This window comes from Vombatus ursinus, unplaced genomic scaffold (genome assembly GCF_900497805.2).
Source record: "Vombatus ursinus unplaced genomic scaffold, bare-nosed wombat genome assembly UNPS02014863.1, whole genome shotgun sequence".
NCBI lineage: Eukaryota > Metazoa > Chordata > Mammalia > Diprotodontia > Vombatidae > Vombatus > Vombatus ursinus.
The window spans coordinates 32,990,563-33,007,315 of NW_020954641.1; the positions used below are offsets into that span (position 1 = coordinate 32,990,563).

The following is a 16,753-nucleotide window of genomic DNA, read 5'->3' on the forward strand; positions in this document are numbered from 1 at the left end:
CTCTCTCTCTCTCTCTCTCTCTCTCTCTCTTTCTCTCTATCTATCCATACATACATATAATTTTTTCCCTCCAACTACCCTAATACTGATGAAGGTCTCATGAGTTACAAATATCATCCTTCCCTACAAGAATGTAAACAGTTCAACCTTAAGAAGTCCCTTATGATTTCTCTTTCCTGTTTACCTCTTCATGTTTCTCTTGAGTTTTGCATTTGAAAGTTAAATTTTCTATTCAGCTCTGGTCTTTTCATCAAGAATGCTTAAAAGTCCTCTATTTCTCTGAATGTCCATTCTTTCCCCTGAAGAATTATGTTCAGTTTTGCTGGGTAGGTGATTCTTGGTTGTAATCCTATCTCCTTTGCCCTCCAGAATATTATATTCCATGCCCTGTGGTCCCTTAATGTAGAAGCTGTTAAATCTTGTGTTATCCTGATTGTGTTTCCACAATATTTGAATTGTTTCTTTCTAGCTGCTTCATGCAGTCTTTTTTGAAATGCCCCCTCCCCCAGTTGTGATATCATCTGGACTCTTGATATTTTGTACCTCTCCTGTGCACTTAGGATCATAGGATCTTAGAGCTGGAAGTCCAACCCTTTCATTTCACAGGTGAACAAACTGAGGCCACAAGAAGTCAAATAGCTTGCCCAAGGTCACATAGGTAGTAAGTGATAGTGGCTGATTCAAAGGCTTTGAACTTTAAATCCAGACTTTTCCCACTGCTCCATGTTTATTTTGTATTATGCTATCTTTGTCTTACCTTCCCTACTTGACTTTGAGCTCCATGTGAGTAGAGATCCTGTCTTTGTTCTCCTTCAGAACTGATTGCAAATAAGGAAATGTTTATTAAGCATTTACTATGTGTAGGACACTAGTCTAGCCCCTAAAGGAAGGGACCTTTAGTGCCTTACAAATATCACCTCATAACAACCCTGGGAGGCAGGTGTTATTATTATTCTCATTTTATAGTTAAGGAATGTGAGGCAGATAAAGGTTAAGTGACTTGTTCAGGGTCACACAGCTAGCTAGTATCTGACTCCAGGCCCAGTGTTCTATTCATTGTGTCACTTTGCTGCCTCTCCTAGGTGAGAGACTTAAAAGTTAACACCCCCTTAAGGGTAGGGGCTATTGTTGCCTTTTTTTTTCCCCCAATGCTTAGCACAATGCCTGGCATATAGTAAGTGTTTAATAAATGCTCATCGCCCACATGCCTGGTATAATCAGTGAATCCCTGCTCGATGAGTTTGGCCAAACTGGCTGTCTGGTTATCTGAACTGAGAAACAGTATCAGTTTTTAGAAAAGACGTCAATATTTAGCTCTTGAATCTATAGTCTGAGATGAAGAGAGACCTTTAAGGGAAGAGATTTAGAGATGGAAGGGAATTTAGAGATTATCCAATCTGATCCCTCATTTTTCAGATGAGAAAAACTGGGGCTGAGAGAGGTTGCCAGCAAATCAACAGGTGTTTATTACACACCTCCTATGTGCCAGGCACTGTGCCAAGAGCTGGGGATACAAAGGAAGGCAAAAACAGCCCTTGCCTTCAAGGAGCTAAAACTCAAATGGGGTAGAGAGAAAACAACAATGTATCAAGAAGATATGGACAGGATAAGTCAGAGATAATCTCAGAGAGAAGGCACTAACATTAAGTTGAACTAGGGAAAACTTCTAAGGTTGGGACTTGTCCAAGGCCATACAGGTAGTAAGTGAGAGAGCTCGAACCTGAATCTAGATCCTCTTGGTCCAAAGCGAGCATCCTTTCCATTACATGGATGATTTCCTTATTTCTCCTAGGACTCTGTGGATTATAGGGTGGCAGTATCATTTAGTGGTGAGAACACTAGCCTGGACATCAGAAGTCCTGGCTCTGTCATTGTGAGAATGGGTTCAAGTCACTTCCTATCTTTGATCCTCAGTTTTCCCATCTGTACAATAGGGATAACAATGGTTGTAAAGTAGGATTTTGAGGAACAGTGCTTTGTAAACTCGAAAGTACTAGAAGTAGGAGCTCGTGTTACCAAAGAACACTGGGGAACAGACTAGAGGAGAGAAGTGGTAGCATGTGTGTTGTATATGTGCTGATGCCTTCATTCTGTTTCACTTTTCTCTCTCTCTCTCTCTCTCTCTCTCTCTCTCTCTCTCTCTCTCTCTCTCTCTCTCTCTCTCTCTCTCTCACCTCCCCACCCCCACCTTTATTTCTTTCCAGAAAACTAGAGAAGTGTATGGGAGGGAGCCCTGTGACTGTGAAGAAGAGGAGTTAGCTGAAATTCTAGTGAGTAGAATTAGTACAATGTCTGCTGGGATCTAATATTGGTAACTTTGTGATGGACAGGGCACAGGCTGGCCTTGGACAAGGGCCTTGTCCCTACCTCCTTCTGTCCCTGTCCCATTGAGGTGAGGAATCGATAAGAACTTGAGGTGGCATCTGGGCCAGAAGGATTTGCAGGAGATTCTGGAAGACTTGAAGAGACTATGGGATTCAAAGTCATGAACTTAATGGTGGACTTTCTGGCTTGGGGATAGGTAATGGATGAGATATTTGGGAGGAGAAAGATTTTTCCTGGTGGCTGTCACATCAGAGAGCGAATATTGATTTGCATCTGTCCCCTCACTTATAAGGCCACACTGAGTTACATTCCAGGTCTGAACAAGAGGATATGTGACTTTCCCAGAGTCCCACAATAAGTCATTAGTAGAGCTGGGATTTGAACCCAGGTCTACTGTCATCCTCTTTGTCCACTATACCACCACACTGTGGTTCCTCTCTGCTGCTTTTTTTCCCTCCTCCTGATTGGAATTCTATTGTACTCAGGTGGAAGATGAGATTATTAATTAGTGAGATTGGGGAACTGCTCCTTCAATGTGGTGGGTTGAGGAACCTGCCAGTTGTTCTTCTCAAGTGACAGCTTGGTTTGGGCCTTCCCTCACCAGGTCCTGACCCAAGAGTCTGCAGAGCCCTTGGCTCTCCCCTTTGTCTGAAAGCCAAGGAACAAGAGAGCTGGATTCAGAGACCTGCTAGAGCTGTCCTTACTCTGGCAGGGGGGACTAATGAGCTACCCTCTACCTTGCTCCCAAGGGAAGACAAGGGAGAAGGAGAGCTCTGTGCCAAGGGCAGACTTCTCCCTGAGTCTTGTACTAACTCACCAAGAATGACCTTTATTTCTTTCCTTTTTTCTTTCTCTCTCTCTTTCTTTTTCTTTCTTTTCCTTCCTTCCTTCCTTCCTTCCTTTCTTTCTTTCTTTCTTTCTTTCTTTCTTTCTTTCTTTCTTTCTTTAGCAAGATGAGCTCCCAGATGCAGAGAAATATGAAATTAATAAATTCCACTTCAGTGACCTGCCCCTGACAGAGCTGGAGCTGGTGAAATGTGGAATCCAGATGTATTATGAACTGAAAGTGGTGGATAAGTTTCACATACCCCAGGAGGTGAGGCTCACACCCCAGACCTCTGACTTCCTTTTCTTTTTCAAAATGTTCTACATGGTTTCCAGAGAGTGACCTCAAATTCACTTTGTGTTACTCTGATCATTTTTATAATGATCACTGCAGCTCTGTGAAAACCTCAGGAATGAGAACTGTGGAGGCATGCCTTGTTCATCATAAATACGGTGGAAATTCATTTTTCTGCAGATTGGGAAACTGAGGCTGAGAGGTTAAGTGAATTGCCCAAAGTCACACAACTAGGCTGAAGCAGAATATGAACTCGGGTCTTCCTTACTCTACAGGCAGCACTCTAACCACTGTACCACCTATCTGCCTATGTGTACAAAAGGATGAGCTCAAATTCCTACACACAATAGGGTGCTGCTGGAGCATAGTTCTTTCCAAATCTCCCAAAGGGAAAGGACTTGTCCCTTTCCAAATCTCCCAAAGGGAAAGGACTTGTCCATGGTCACACAATCACTCCATGCTGCCTCCTAGGTCAAGACTCCTTGAACTGCCCCATGAAGTGCTACTCCTTCAGCAGGAAGGTGGTGTTGATGGTGTTAATTTTTCTGAGTCAGATTTTCCTCCATTCTATGGTCTGATATTATTAAAATTCAATTCAACTCACCTCAACAAACATTCATTAAGCATGTGAGATGTGCACAGCAAGAAATAACAGGGAGTAATAGATACACTTGGCTTTGGGGGTCAGGAAGACCTGACCTGTTTTAGGTATTTACTAGCTGTGTGAACCTGGACAAGTCACTTAACCTCTTTGGTCCTCAGTTTTCTCATCTATGAAATGTGGGGGTTGGATTAAATAGTCTGTGGAAGGAAGGTTCCTTCCAGCTCTAAATGTATGATCTTATGATGGAAAGGGCATCCACACAGGGAATTTCCTACAATGGTAAAATCACAGCTCTAGAATTTTTTTTAAGAGTATAAAGTACTACTTGTGGGGGAGCTGGAGATATAGGAAAATTGAAATAGTCTATGTCTTCTAGGAGATGGTGTGATATCAATTCTTCACATTTGTGTCATATCACCCCTATGAGTTTCCCTCTTTTGACTCCATGGTCTTTTCACATGTCCATACCCAGGCTCTAGTACGGTTCATGTACTCTCTCAGCAAAGGGTACCGAAGAATTACCTACCATAACTGGCGCCATGGATTCAACGTGGGACAGACCATGTTCTCATTGCTTGTGGTAGGTTTGATGCTGTGATTGCCCAGTTCTTGGGAGAAGAAGGGGGATTGGGGGAGAAGAGAAAGTAGGAATATGTTATCACTGCTCTGAAGCCATCTAAGGAAGCTGTCTCAGGCATATGGGTACAGGTGGAAGAGGGAGAAGCTCCCATGGACTAGTACATGGAGATAGAATGAGGTGCACAAGACAGAGCAGAGGCAGTCAAGTTCTCCATTAGTGAAGATTTTTTGAGTGGAGGCTGGATGGCACCTTATTGGGGATGTTTTATGGGGAATTTTTGTTCAGGCACAGGGTAGGACTAGAGGCTGAGGTCCTTCTGGCTCTGAGATGTCATGTGAATGCTGGGACCTGAAGAGAAGTGAAGACTTTGGGGTCCACGCAGAGAAGACTTTCAAATTGAGAATCAAGAGTAGGGCAGGAGTCAATTTTTAAATGTTGCTATTTTTATTTTTTTAATTAATTTAAAATTTTTATTATTTTTCATTTTTTAGCTTCACTTCATTCTTGAACATTCCTTTCCTATTCTATCCAGTACGGCATTCCTTGTAACAAGGTCTAAAAAAAGAAAAAAGAAAAAAGATCATTCAACAAAACCCATCAATACTGTAATCCTATCTAACAATATGTACAATATTCCACTCTATAGTCCCCCACTTCTGCAGAGGGTAGAGAGGTTCTGTATCTGTATTTGAAGGTTGGAGAAATGGTTTCCAATGAGCTGAAATGCAGTGACCTGGATCATAGTCCTCGTCAAGAGAATTGGAATTAAGCAAAGAAAATGAAGCATCCTATTCCCTGTACTTTATGCCTAGGACTGTGGACCTCTTCATGACTTATAAGCTTTAACCAATTTTTACCTGCTATTGGTATATTCTTTATACTACACTCACATTATAATGCTTGTAATAGATTCCTTTTAAAAATAGAAAACAAAATGGTGTACTGCTTTGAGGAGGAAAAGGAGAAGGAAAACCCTATGCTTTTTCCCTGTAGGTTCCCTGGGTTTAGGGAAATCCTGCAAAGTTAGGAGAAATAGTGGCAGCAAACACTCACTAAGTGGTTGACCCAAAAGTGAGGCACCATGGGACGTAGAGCTGGATGAGAGCAAGGTGACCATTTAGTACAACCTCTTCATTTTACAGAGGTTGAAACAGATGCCTGGAAAGTAACCAGCCCAAGGTCACAAAGGTAACAGCAGCAGAGCCAGATTTAAACCCAGGTCACCTGATTCCAAGTCCAGTACACATAACTACCTTTATGGGTGTTGTGTCTAGACCTTCCCTGGTCTGAACCTTATGTATGTAAATTGGTCATTTGGAGAAAGGAATGCAGAACTAAAGAATAAATCCATCTCTACCCTTATTTGTGTGACCAAGTATTTATGCACCCATGAGACAAATTCCTCAGTTATACTCAAACCAGGAAGGCTTAGGAAGAGTACATGACTTTCCTAGTAGATGGAGTATTAAATGAATGAATTAGGAGCAAATGGTACAAAGTAACTCCAGGCTTTACATGATTAGAGTTTTCTGTTCTTCTGTTTACCCAAGACAACCAAAATCAAGCCACTTCTGACTTTTTCCCTACTCAAAGTCCTTCCATCCATCCTGACATGCCTCATGGAGGAAGAACACTGAGGAAGCCATGATGTGAAGTGAGGAGTGGGTACTCCCAGGCCCCCAGGTGGACAAAAGTACTGTCACAGGCTCTTGTCATTGCCTTCTTCCCACATGCCAGCATCTGGCATGGGTACCATGCCGATGTATACTGGAGCCACTGTAATTGTACTGGCTCAAGAGACCTGACTTAAATTTTCAGCGTGACCACTTATACCTTGGAAATCGGCAAAAGCTACAAATCAGAGTTTTTTTTTTAATTTTGATAATTGCTCAGAGTTACAAAAGTGATGGAGAAAATGTTAATGAAACAGATTTAACTTAAAAGTTTATGGTGCCTGCATTTCCCCCCCACCGGAGACCTAGTTGTTAACCATTTACCAGCATGCCCTTGACTACATAGCATAGAATTCTAGAATCTCAGAGCTGGAAGGGGGCCCAGAGAGGGTCTAGTCCAACTCACACCCCCAAACGACTCTCTTCTACAGTGATTCCAATCATTGTGCATCTAGTTTCTGTGTAAAGGTCCCCAGGGATGGGAAGGTCTCAAGGCAGCTCAATCAATTGGTGGAAAGTTCTGTTTATTGTGTGGTTCTTCTTTTGAGTGAGCTGAAGTCCTCTTCACTCTAATTTACCCCCATTGCTCTTTATTCTGTTCTCTGAGGCCAAGCAGAATGGCTGTCTTTCTTCAGAATAGTTTTTCAGGTATTCAAAGACATCAATCATGTCTCTTTTCTCACCCCATCCAAGAAGTCTTTTTCTTTTGCTCAACATCCTTCAATTCTTCCACCAATCTTCATAAGACATGATTTCCAGTCCCCCTCACTTATCCTGATTGCCTTCCTCTGGGTGTGCTCCTGATTTGTCAATGTCTCTCCTAAAGTGAGGATCCCAGAACTGAACTCAATGCTTTAGATAGGGCCTGACTAGGGCAGAGGTCAGTGGAACCTCCCTTGAATTGGGGATGTAACTTCAGAAATAGTGGCCTCCAATGACCCCTGTTAGAATGGCCCAGATGTTATTTGCAAACACTTGAATTTCTCACAAGAAAGGCTGTTCAGAAATCCTACAGAGCTTCATGATTATTCAGATAGGAGTTGCCTCCCCTGTTCCCAGGTGAGTTTTCTCTCCAATCTTGATATGTGACATCATGATGTTATCCTGATTGCTCAATATACCCTGAGAAACTCACCGAAGATTAGAACTGGAAGGATCGTCTCTTCTGATCTGCTTCTTTGAGGTCTACAGAGGGGAAAGAACTTACCAAAAATCTCATCCTATGTTAGTGGCTGACCCAGGTTTCCTGACTCTCAACTCCTATTCTACCCAACACCTAACTATAGTCTCCAGAATGATGACTAGGGGGTTGTTACCATGCAGGACTCTTCCTTTGGGTCTCTGAATAGTCCATGAGTACCTTCATTGTTCCTGGGGTGCTGACTTGCTTTAAGTAAGTTGTCAATGATTCAGATGTTCTGATTATAGACTGGGAAGCTGAAACGATATTTCACAGACCTGGAGGCCTTGGCCATGGTGACTGCTGCTTTCTGCCATGACATTGATCACAGAGGCACCAATAATCTTTACCAGATGAAGTAAGTGAGCTCAGGTCCCCAAAGCACCTTCCCAGCCAAACCCGGACAATTTGTAGGAGACTCCTTTCTTCTCCTTATCATCATCCTCAGAACCATAAAACTGTGGAATGGCAGACCTGGAAGAGGCTTACTTGGGGCAAATCATTTTCCATCTCTGGGCCTATGTCCTTCTCTGTAAAGTGAAGGGGCTGGACTAAATGACCAGAAGGTTTTTAGGTCCTTGCCAGAAAGCTCTGATATTTTGTGTTCTAAAGAGCTTCCATTTCTGACATTTCATGTTCTGTCTTCTAAAGTCTCTTCCAACACTTACATTCTGTGTTCTATGTTTTGAGGCCCCTCCCAGAACCTACATTGTAATATTCTAATGACTAAAATGTTCTCCACCCTGTATTTTCAGATCTCAGAATCCACTGGCCAAACTCCATGGATCTTCCATCTTGGAAAGACATCATTTGGAATTTGGCAAAACACTGCTGAGGGATGAGGTACAGTCATTAGATTCTGTGCTTCTTTTCTTTGTTGACATTTTAAAAAAGCTTATCCATGCATTTTGATTTTATATCACAGTCATTTTTGCTTATATCTATCTTTCCTCCCTTTTCCAGTAAGGCTTCTCCCATAAAAACAATAATATCAAAATGTTAAGCAATGCTACTAATATGTTAATCATGTTTGAGCAAATATGCATTAAGCCCATAGTCCTTTCCAATGAGAGGAGGGAAGTACATGTTATATGACTATAATTCTAAAACTACAAGGTACTTTAGAGGTCATCAAATTAAAACTTCTCATTTTATCATATTTTTTTTGTTATTTTTCACCTTTTTTCTTATGCCTTTCTTTTTTATTAAAATTTTACTTTTAAACATTTAGTATTTATTTTTTCTTCTTCTCACCTCTTCCCACACTGGAAAAAATAAAATAAAAACAAAATCTTTGTTACAAATATGCATAGTCAAGCAAAACAAATTCCCAGATTGGCAAAAAGGTGTATTTCATTCTGCATATTTAATCCATTACCTCTCTGTAAGGAGGTGGGTAGTATTCTTCATAATCAGTCCTTTGGAATTGTGGTTGATCACTGCATTGATCAGAATTTTTAAGTCTTTCAAAATTGCCTGTTTTTATGATACTGAAGTTATAGGATAAATTATTCTCTTGGTTTTACTCCACTCAGCATCAATTCGTACAACTCTTCCTTTTTCTGAAACTCTCTTTCATCACGTGTGAGAGCACAATAGTATTCCATTATATTTACATAACATCCCCCAATTTATGGTCACTCCATTAGTTTCCCAGTTCTGTGCTATAACAAAAAGAGCTGTTATAAATAGTTTTATACCTATAAGTCCCTTTCCTCTTTCTTTGCTCTTTTTGGGATCAACTCCCTCATTTTACAAATGAAGAAACTAAGGCCCAAGAGGTGAACTGCCAAGCCCACATAGTTGTCATTGTTGTTGTTTTACATCTGAAGTCACACAAAATATTTTTCCATATTAGCTATGTTAAAAAAAAAAAGCAAGAAACATAAAGAAAGTGGCAAAAGTATGCTTCAATCTGCACCCAGAGTTTATCAGTTCTCTCTCTGGAAGTAGATACCACTTTTCACCATGAGTCCTTTGGAACTGCCTTAGATCATCGTATTGATCAGAATAGCCAAGTCTTACTTTTGATCATCATTAGAATATTGCTATTACTGTGTACAATGATCTCCTGGTTCTGCTCATTTCATTCTATATCAATTAATATAGGTCTTCCCAGGTTTTTTTCTGAAACTATTCTGCCAATTATTTCTTGTAGCACAATAGTATTCCATCAGAACCATATACCACGACTTGTTCAGCCATTCCCACTTGATGGGCATCCACTCAATTTCCAATTCTTTGCCGCCACAAAAAGTGCTGCTATAAATGGTTTTGAACATATGGATCCTTTTCCTTTGATCTTTTTGGGTACAGCTCTAGTAGTAGTATTGCTGAGTCAGAGGGTATGCACAGTTTTATAGCCCTTCGTACGTGGTTCCAAATTATTCTCCAGAATGGTTGGATCAGTTCACAACTCTACCAATAATGTATTAGTACCCTTGCTTCTACATAGTTTTTAATATAAGAGAACTAAATTTGGAATGTTCGTCTCCTGATTCAAAATCCGGGTTATTTTCCACTGTACCACATGTTTAATTGGTAGAGGAATTCCCTATAGATGGTGATATCCCCCAGATTTGCCTGTTTTTAGGTGACGCTAGGCTGATTGCAAGCTCCCCACTACCTATAGGGTCACCTCAATGGGATTCTTAAACACCTAATAGAAATTGTGCTAATAATCCAGAAAGAAAAAATCAGCTAAAGATTGCCTATTTCCAGGACTATGACATGCAGTTTGAGAAACCTGTTGGGTCAACCCTGCAGTATGTATATCTTGAATAGTTAAGTTAGATAATGATCTGGTCCCAGAATTGACTAGGAAGGAGGAAGAGATTGCATTCAGGAAATTTTACAGTGTTTTTGACAGTCTTAAGTTGATCCCTGTCCAAAAAAACAAACAAACATTAATATTATCCTATGTACTTATATGCATATGAATGATGAAACATCATGATTTTTGAAGAATCAAAACTGCAAGTCATTCAAAGGACAATAGAAGAAACCATCATTGAGAGGTGGTATGGTATAGTGGAAAGAGTACTAGATTTGGAGCCAGAAGACCTGCATTTGAATCTTACCTCTGATAATTTTCTCTGTGTGATCTTGAACAAGTCACTTCTCTGGGCCTCTGTTTCTCATCTGTAAAATAGATAGGCTGTATTAGATGGCCTCTGAGGTCCCTTCTAATTTTTAATGTGTGATCATTGTTCATGGTGGGTATAAGTGGACTGCAGTTTATCAGCAAATTTGACTCATGGGTAAGACTTGATGGAAGGGATGCTATCCAGGATGTGTATCACAGAAGCATTTATTAAGTGCTTACATGGTGCTAGGCACTGTGTTAAGTTCTAGGGATACAAATACAAGTTAACAAAAAAGGCCCTTATCCTCAAAGAGCTTATGCTATAGTGTGTGAAGATAGCACACAAAAAAATGCGAATTGAAAATCTCTAGGGCTGAAAAAGTGGAAGAGGGTACTAGTGAAGAAGTCAAGGTAGCTGGAAAAGAGAAAAAACAGGAAAAGAAGTCTAGAGAGTTGAGTCAGGAATGATGTGGAGCATGGCTGAGGCTTTCCTGACTAGGTCTGGGAAGACAGTCACCAATTAGAAGAGTGGGACCTCAGAGTGGAGGCATCTTCATGGTGGCAAGTTGGCTGATGAGGAGGAAGAAGAGAATTCTGGAGCAAAATCATTGAAGGAGGTGGGCTGGTTATATGATAAGAGCAAAGGGTAATAGATGGACAACCTAAGTACTGCCTTAGCACCCATGGAATAATACAAGACCTAGAGGTCCCTTCCCACCACAATGAAGATCATAGTTAGGTGGCAGGAAGAATCCCTGTGCAGGATTTGTGGGAAATCATGGACCAGAATAACATATGATGAGAAAGCATAGGTAGGTTACAGCTTACGTCTTTGGAAAACATATCAACATTGATCCATTCAAATATTATTTTATTTAATTTTATTTTATTTTCAGTTCCAAATTCTCTCTTTCCCTCCATTCTATCCCCTACCCATTGTAAAGGCAAGAAATATTAATTTATACACATCCCTGGCAAGGATGTACATATAGATGATAAGGTTGATGCAGACATTGCCAGAGCTACGTCAGTGTTTGGGAGGCTCTGAAGGAAAAGTAGGGGAGAGAAGAGGTATTAGACTGCCTCCCAAACTGAAGATCTACAGAGCCATTGTGCTGACCTCATTGTTGTACGCCTGTGAAACAGGCATATAATCTACCAGCACCATGTCAGAAAACTGAATCACTTCCATTTGAATTGCCTTAGGAAGATTCTGAAGATCACCTGGCAAGATAAGATACCAGACATTGAGGTCCTTTCTCCAGCTAAACTGCCAAGCATTCAAACTCAAATGCAGAAAGCACAACTCTCATGGGCTGGCCACATTGTTTGAATGGCAAACATTTGCCTAAAAGACTACACATGCATGCATGTGTATGTATGTATATGGATGTGTAGTCATACAAAACATATTTCCAAATTAGTAATGTTCAAAAAAAAAACAAGAAAAAGAAAGAGAAAAAAAAATATGCTTCAATCTCTCCTCTGAGTCCATCAGTTCTCTATCTGAAGTGCATAGCCTTCTTCATCAAAAGTCCTTTGGAAGTGTGGTGAATCATTGTATCAATGACCTGTAATATTAAAAAATGAGATAAAGGTAAGATAAAAAGGAGTATTACACACGAGCCCAGTCTTCATTGAGAGGCATCATGGTAGAGTAAGAAAAGAGGAGGCCTTAGAACCAAGAATACCAGGGTTCAAATCCCACCTCTGAACCATGCTGATTATGCCACCCTGGTCAAGTCACTTAACCTCTCAGTGCCTTAAGGAATGCTAAGAATGTAAATGGTAGGAGAGAAAGGATTAGGATTTTTACTTCCTCTACCTCTGGCACTCACCTTTGGAAGTGGGTCTTTTCCAGGCACTTCTCTTCTCCATTAGGTGTGATTTTCTTCCTAGTCACCATCCTCAGTTCTGTCCTGTGAAGGGATCTCCTTGAGCATGACAGAGTAGAACAATGGGCAAGGGGCCATGTAGCCTTCAGAAATACTTCATCTTCTCCCCAGACAGAAATTGCTATTGGGGGAAAAGCTGGATTCATGCTTTTACCCTTTTTTGAGAAATTATGGAATATGAATCAGTAAAATTCTCTTTCATATAGTTCCAGAGCCCCTCAGCTGAAAATGATCTTGGCAACTTGCAAAAGTCTATTTTCTTTCTAAATTTTCTTGTCTGTGTTTGGACCATGTTAGTTACTACCTCTCTTTCTATCTTACTTCCCCCATTGCCCTTAATGAAATACATATGTGTAAAAATTTCTTTGGTCAATCATACTTTCACCTTATGATGACTTTCAATACTAATTGAACAGCAATGGTAATAAAGTTTAAAGAAAGGTCAACTTTGGATTTACTTATCACATACTCTCTAAAACAGGGATGAGGGGGGTATGTAGGAGGGGATAAATAAGGACAGGCAAAAATCACCATTTAGTATCTGTTCTCCTGAATGGAAGAAATTCAGCAATGACTGATCCACCAAGGTACACTTCCTATCTTGGTCTCAGGATAACAACAATAACAACAACAACAGCATTACACACCTCTCATGTGCCAGGCACTGCACTAAGTGATTTAGAAGATGTCTCCTAATCATGGCAAGGGACAAAAGAAGAGATCATATTCCTCATCTCTTCAATCACCAGCACCCCCACCGCCCTCCACACCCAATCTAGTCTTTCTCAAAACTCAAGCTCAGGACATTTGAGCTCATCCCTGCACCCACACATCTCACCTCTTTTGAGACTCCTTTTTCACAACAAGAGAAAGGTCATATTGTCTTTTTAAGGCATAGAGACTCTTTAGTCAGTGACTCCAAACAAATGAAACATTGCCTTCCTATTGAGTGGGTTTCATCTCAGCCACTCCAAATCCTTTGGTAGGAGGATGCTACAGCTTTACAAATACACTTCTCTTTTGTTTTTCCTCAGAATCTAAACATCTTCCAGAACCTTAATCGAAGGCAGCATGAGCATGCCATCCACATGATGGATATCGCAATCATTGCTACTGACCTGGCCCTTTATTTCAAGTATGTGTTTCCTCTTCAGCTAAAGGAGGATTTTTATTCATGCAACTTGTAGAGTTTAAAAGTAAAATGCAATAATGCATGGGGACACCCTTCAATTAAAACCAACAAACATACATTGAGTGCTTGCTATTTGCTAAGCACTGGGGATTGAAAGACAAAACTAAGACAATCTTTGACTTCTGATATTTTACAAGGTGGGGAAAGCTAGAAGGTGAGAGAGAGGAAAGGTAGGAGGGGAGAGAGAGAGGAAAGATAAGAAGGGATGGGGGAGAGAGGGAGACAGACAGACAGAGACAGACAGACAGACAGATAGAGAACTAACAACTGGAGGCATCAGGGAAGGGAAGGTTTCATAAAGAACATGACACGTAAGATGAACCTTGAACAAATACAGATTCTGAAATAAGAGGATGCAGTACATTCCTAAAATTGAGGGTTGTATTGTATGAGTGCACAAATGTGGGAAATGGAATGTTGAATTTGGGGAGCAGCTAGGAGTTTAGTTTGGCTGGTATATAATGTGTATGAAGAAGAGTGAGATTAGGTAAGGCTGTAAAGGTAGGTCAGAACTGGTTTGTGAAAGATGTTGAAGAGCAGGCTGAGAAGTTCGTATTTTATCCAAAAAGTAATGTGAAAATACTGAGGGTTTCTGAACAGGACAGTATTAGCTGAATTAAAGATGATGATGATGAATAAAAACAAAAGCGATATTAATAATGCAAATAGCTATCATTTTTATAGTGCTTGAAAGTTTTTAAAACATTTTTCATACGTTAACTTATTTGAATCACATCAACCCTGAGAGGTAAGTGCTATTGAAGAGGTCTAGAGGTTTGGGGTGCTCCTAGGTGCACAGAGGCACTCCAAGATAGCAGTGCCGGGTCCTGCCTGAAAGAATTCAACTCAAATCTTCTTCCAGCCAGAGAAAAAGTTTATTAGAGATAAACCACATAGGCCAGGTGATGCCTGTAAGGATGAGCTGGCATGAGAAAAACTCAGCCTCTAGGCATGAGAGATTCTCAGCCCCTGAATGGGGGCCAGGGTGGATCTTTTATACACTAAAGTAACTTTGGGTGGCCAGGGAAGGGGGAAGGGGATGGTTGGAAAAGGGTCTAGGTGAGAATTCCCTTTGGAAGGTCTGAGAGATTGAATAAACAATGGGAATAGATAATGAAGGGAACTAGAAGGCAGAAGTTTGCTTTCAAAGAGAGGTAAAGAGAGTTAAGGAACCTACAAGTTTAAGGGTTTTCTGGGACCCATAGACAAATGGGAGCCAGATTCCTTTTAGGGCTAGGGGCAAAGGTGCATCTGAATAAGATCAAAAGGTAAGGCTAAGGCTTTCAAAGAGAGATAAGGTGAGTCTATAAGGAATCTAAAAGTTTAAGGGTCTTCTGGAGTCTGCAAACAAATGGGAGCCAAATTCCTTTTGGCAAAAAGGGGCAAAGGTCTCAGCTTCTGAAACTGAATGATACCCCATCATTCCCCCCTCAAACAAATGGAACCCAAATTCTTTAGGTGTAAGGGGTGAAGGTCTCAGCTTCTGAAACTGCTTCCTGCTGACAAGGGGTGTAGAGTGTCCCTGCCTCTCTGGGTCCCGTTCAAGGGGTGAAATTTCAAAACTCAGCTGATGCCAGGTTTAGCGGGCTAGAGTCCTTGGGTTGGTACACAGCCTGAGCAGTCATCTGGAAGTTGATGGCTCCAACCCTAGAAGAAAGGAGCCTAGCAAGAATATTTGGTAAACATGGACCAAACAAACACAAGAGAAGTATAATCAGTAGGGGAATAAGAATAGGGGCCAAAATAGAAAAAAGCCAGGACTCCCATGAAGAAGATGATTTTGGAGCACTAAGATTATTGTGAATTTCTTGCATCCAACTAGCCTTTTCCAAAATACGTTCAGTGCGGAGTTCTACCTTCCCAGAGTTGTTGACATACATGCAACAAGATGTGTTGGCTAAAGCACATACACCCCCACTGGAGGCCAGCAAGTAGTCTAGGGCTATTCTATTATCTAGAACTACTTTTGCTAAGGAATGCAGAGATTGCTGGAGTTCCCAAAGACCATAGGCTGTCTCATTTGCCAACTGGTGAATAGTCTCTGTAAGGTTAGAGAGAATATGTTCATGTTGAAGATGACCATCCCAAGGCATCAGATATTCTGCTCCCTTTTTAAGAGACCAGAGGACATTTCCTCAAAATCCACATTTTGCCCTTCTTAAGTTAGAGACTGTGGGCTGTGTGGCATTGAAAATGGAGAAAGGAGGTGCTAAAAATCCAAGAGTGCACACCCCAAAGTCCTTGTAGGGTATCAAACACTGGGTGGTCAGGACATTCTGGGGTCATACCATGTGTTGGCACTTCACCTTACTTCTTCCCCAGAATTCTTGTCCTGTGGTTCACCAATACCACAAAGAAAAGTATAGCCTTTGGGGGCGCAAATAGGCTGAGTTCCTAAGAGGTTTCTAGTATGGATGCCCCAAGGATCAGATTGGTTGCAAATTAAGCTCCCAGTTGAGAGGGGTGTCTTTAGGAGATCAATAAGAGTGTTATAACCAGAAGGGGCTGTAGCATTGCGAATTAACTTGGAAGGGAAACTTAAAAAGGGAGAATCTACTAGAAGTGCAGGGGGAAGGATTTGGTCATAGGTGCAAGTAGGAAATGCTCCCTCAGTACAGTTGGTACAGCTAGCTGATGTAAAATTCCGAAGGCACTTGTCACTAGTGGTATCTACACAAGTGGTACAGGTCAGGAGGCCAGCAGAAACTCTCACAAGCCATCCCTTCACAGGGGTGTGGACTTGTCCAGTGGCCTTGGAGCTTGTCCCCCAAGTAAGGGAATATTCCCCAGCAGAGAAGCAAGGCATAGATATAGACAGAGTAGCCCATAGAGGAGTGGCAAGCATAAATGGAGTGGCATAGACTTCTGAGAAAGTCGTATTGGGGAGGGGGGCTTTTGCAAAGATGGCACGTGGTGGGAGATGGGAATTGCCATGTGTGTGTAAATGGCATACCCAGCAATCCTGGACTCCACCCCGGCCTAATGAATTTCCCAGCTTAACTAGGGAGTTATCCTCCCATTTTCTGAGGCCAAGTGTGTTTGAGCTATCAGGGAGGAGGAGGAGGAAAAAAATTAACACTACCATCGTAAATGATTTCA

At 41.2% G+C, this 16,753-nt stretch overlaps 1 protein-coding gene across 1 annotated transcript in view; it reads left to right on the forward strand.

The window, feature by feature from the left end:
- Positions 1-16,753, forward strand: part of PDE6A (phosphodiesterase 6A) — a 79,188-nt gene that overhangs the window by 16,109 nt on the left and 46,326 nt on the right. The window contains exons 5-10 of the mRNA XM_027841767.1: positions 2,205-2,270; positions 3,275-3,421; positions 4,522-4,629; positions 7,731-7,840; positions 8,238-8,325; positions 13,497-13,597. Coding sequence (XP_027697568.1) covers positions 2,205-2,270; positions 3,275-3,421; positions 4,522-4,629; positions 7,731-7,840; positions 8,238-8,325; positions 13,497-13,597 — 620 coding nt within the window. The remainder of the gene's footprint in view (positions 1-2,204; positions 2,271-3,274; positions 3,422-4,521; positions 4,630-7,730; positions 7,841-8,237; positions 8,326-13,496; positions 13,598-16,753) is intronic.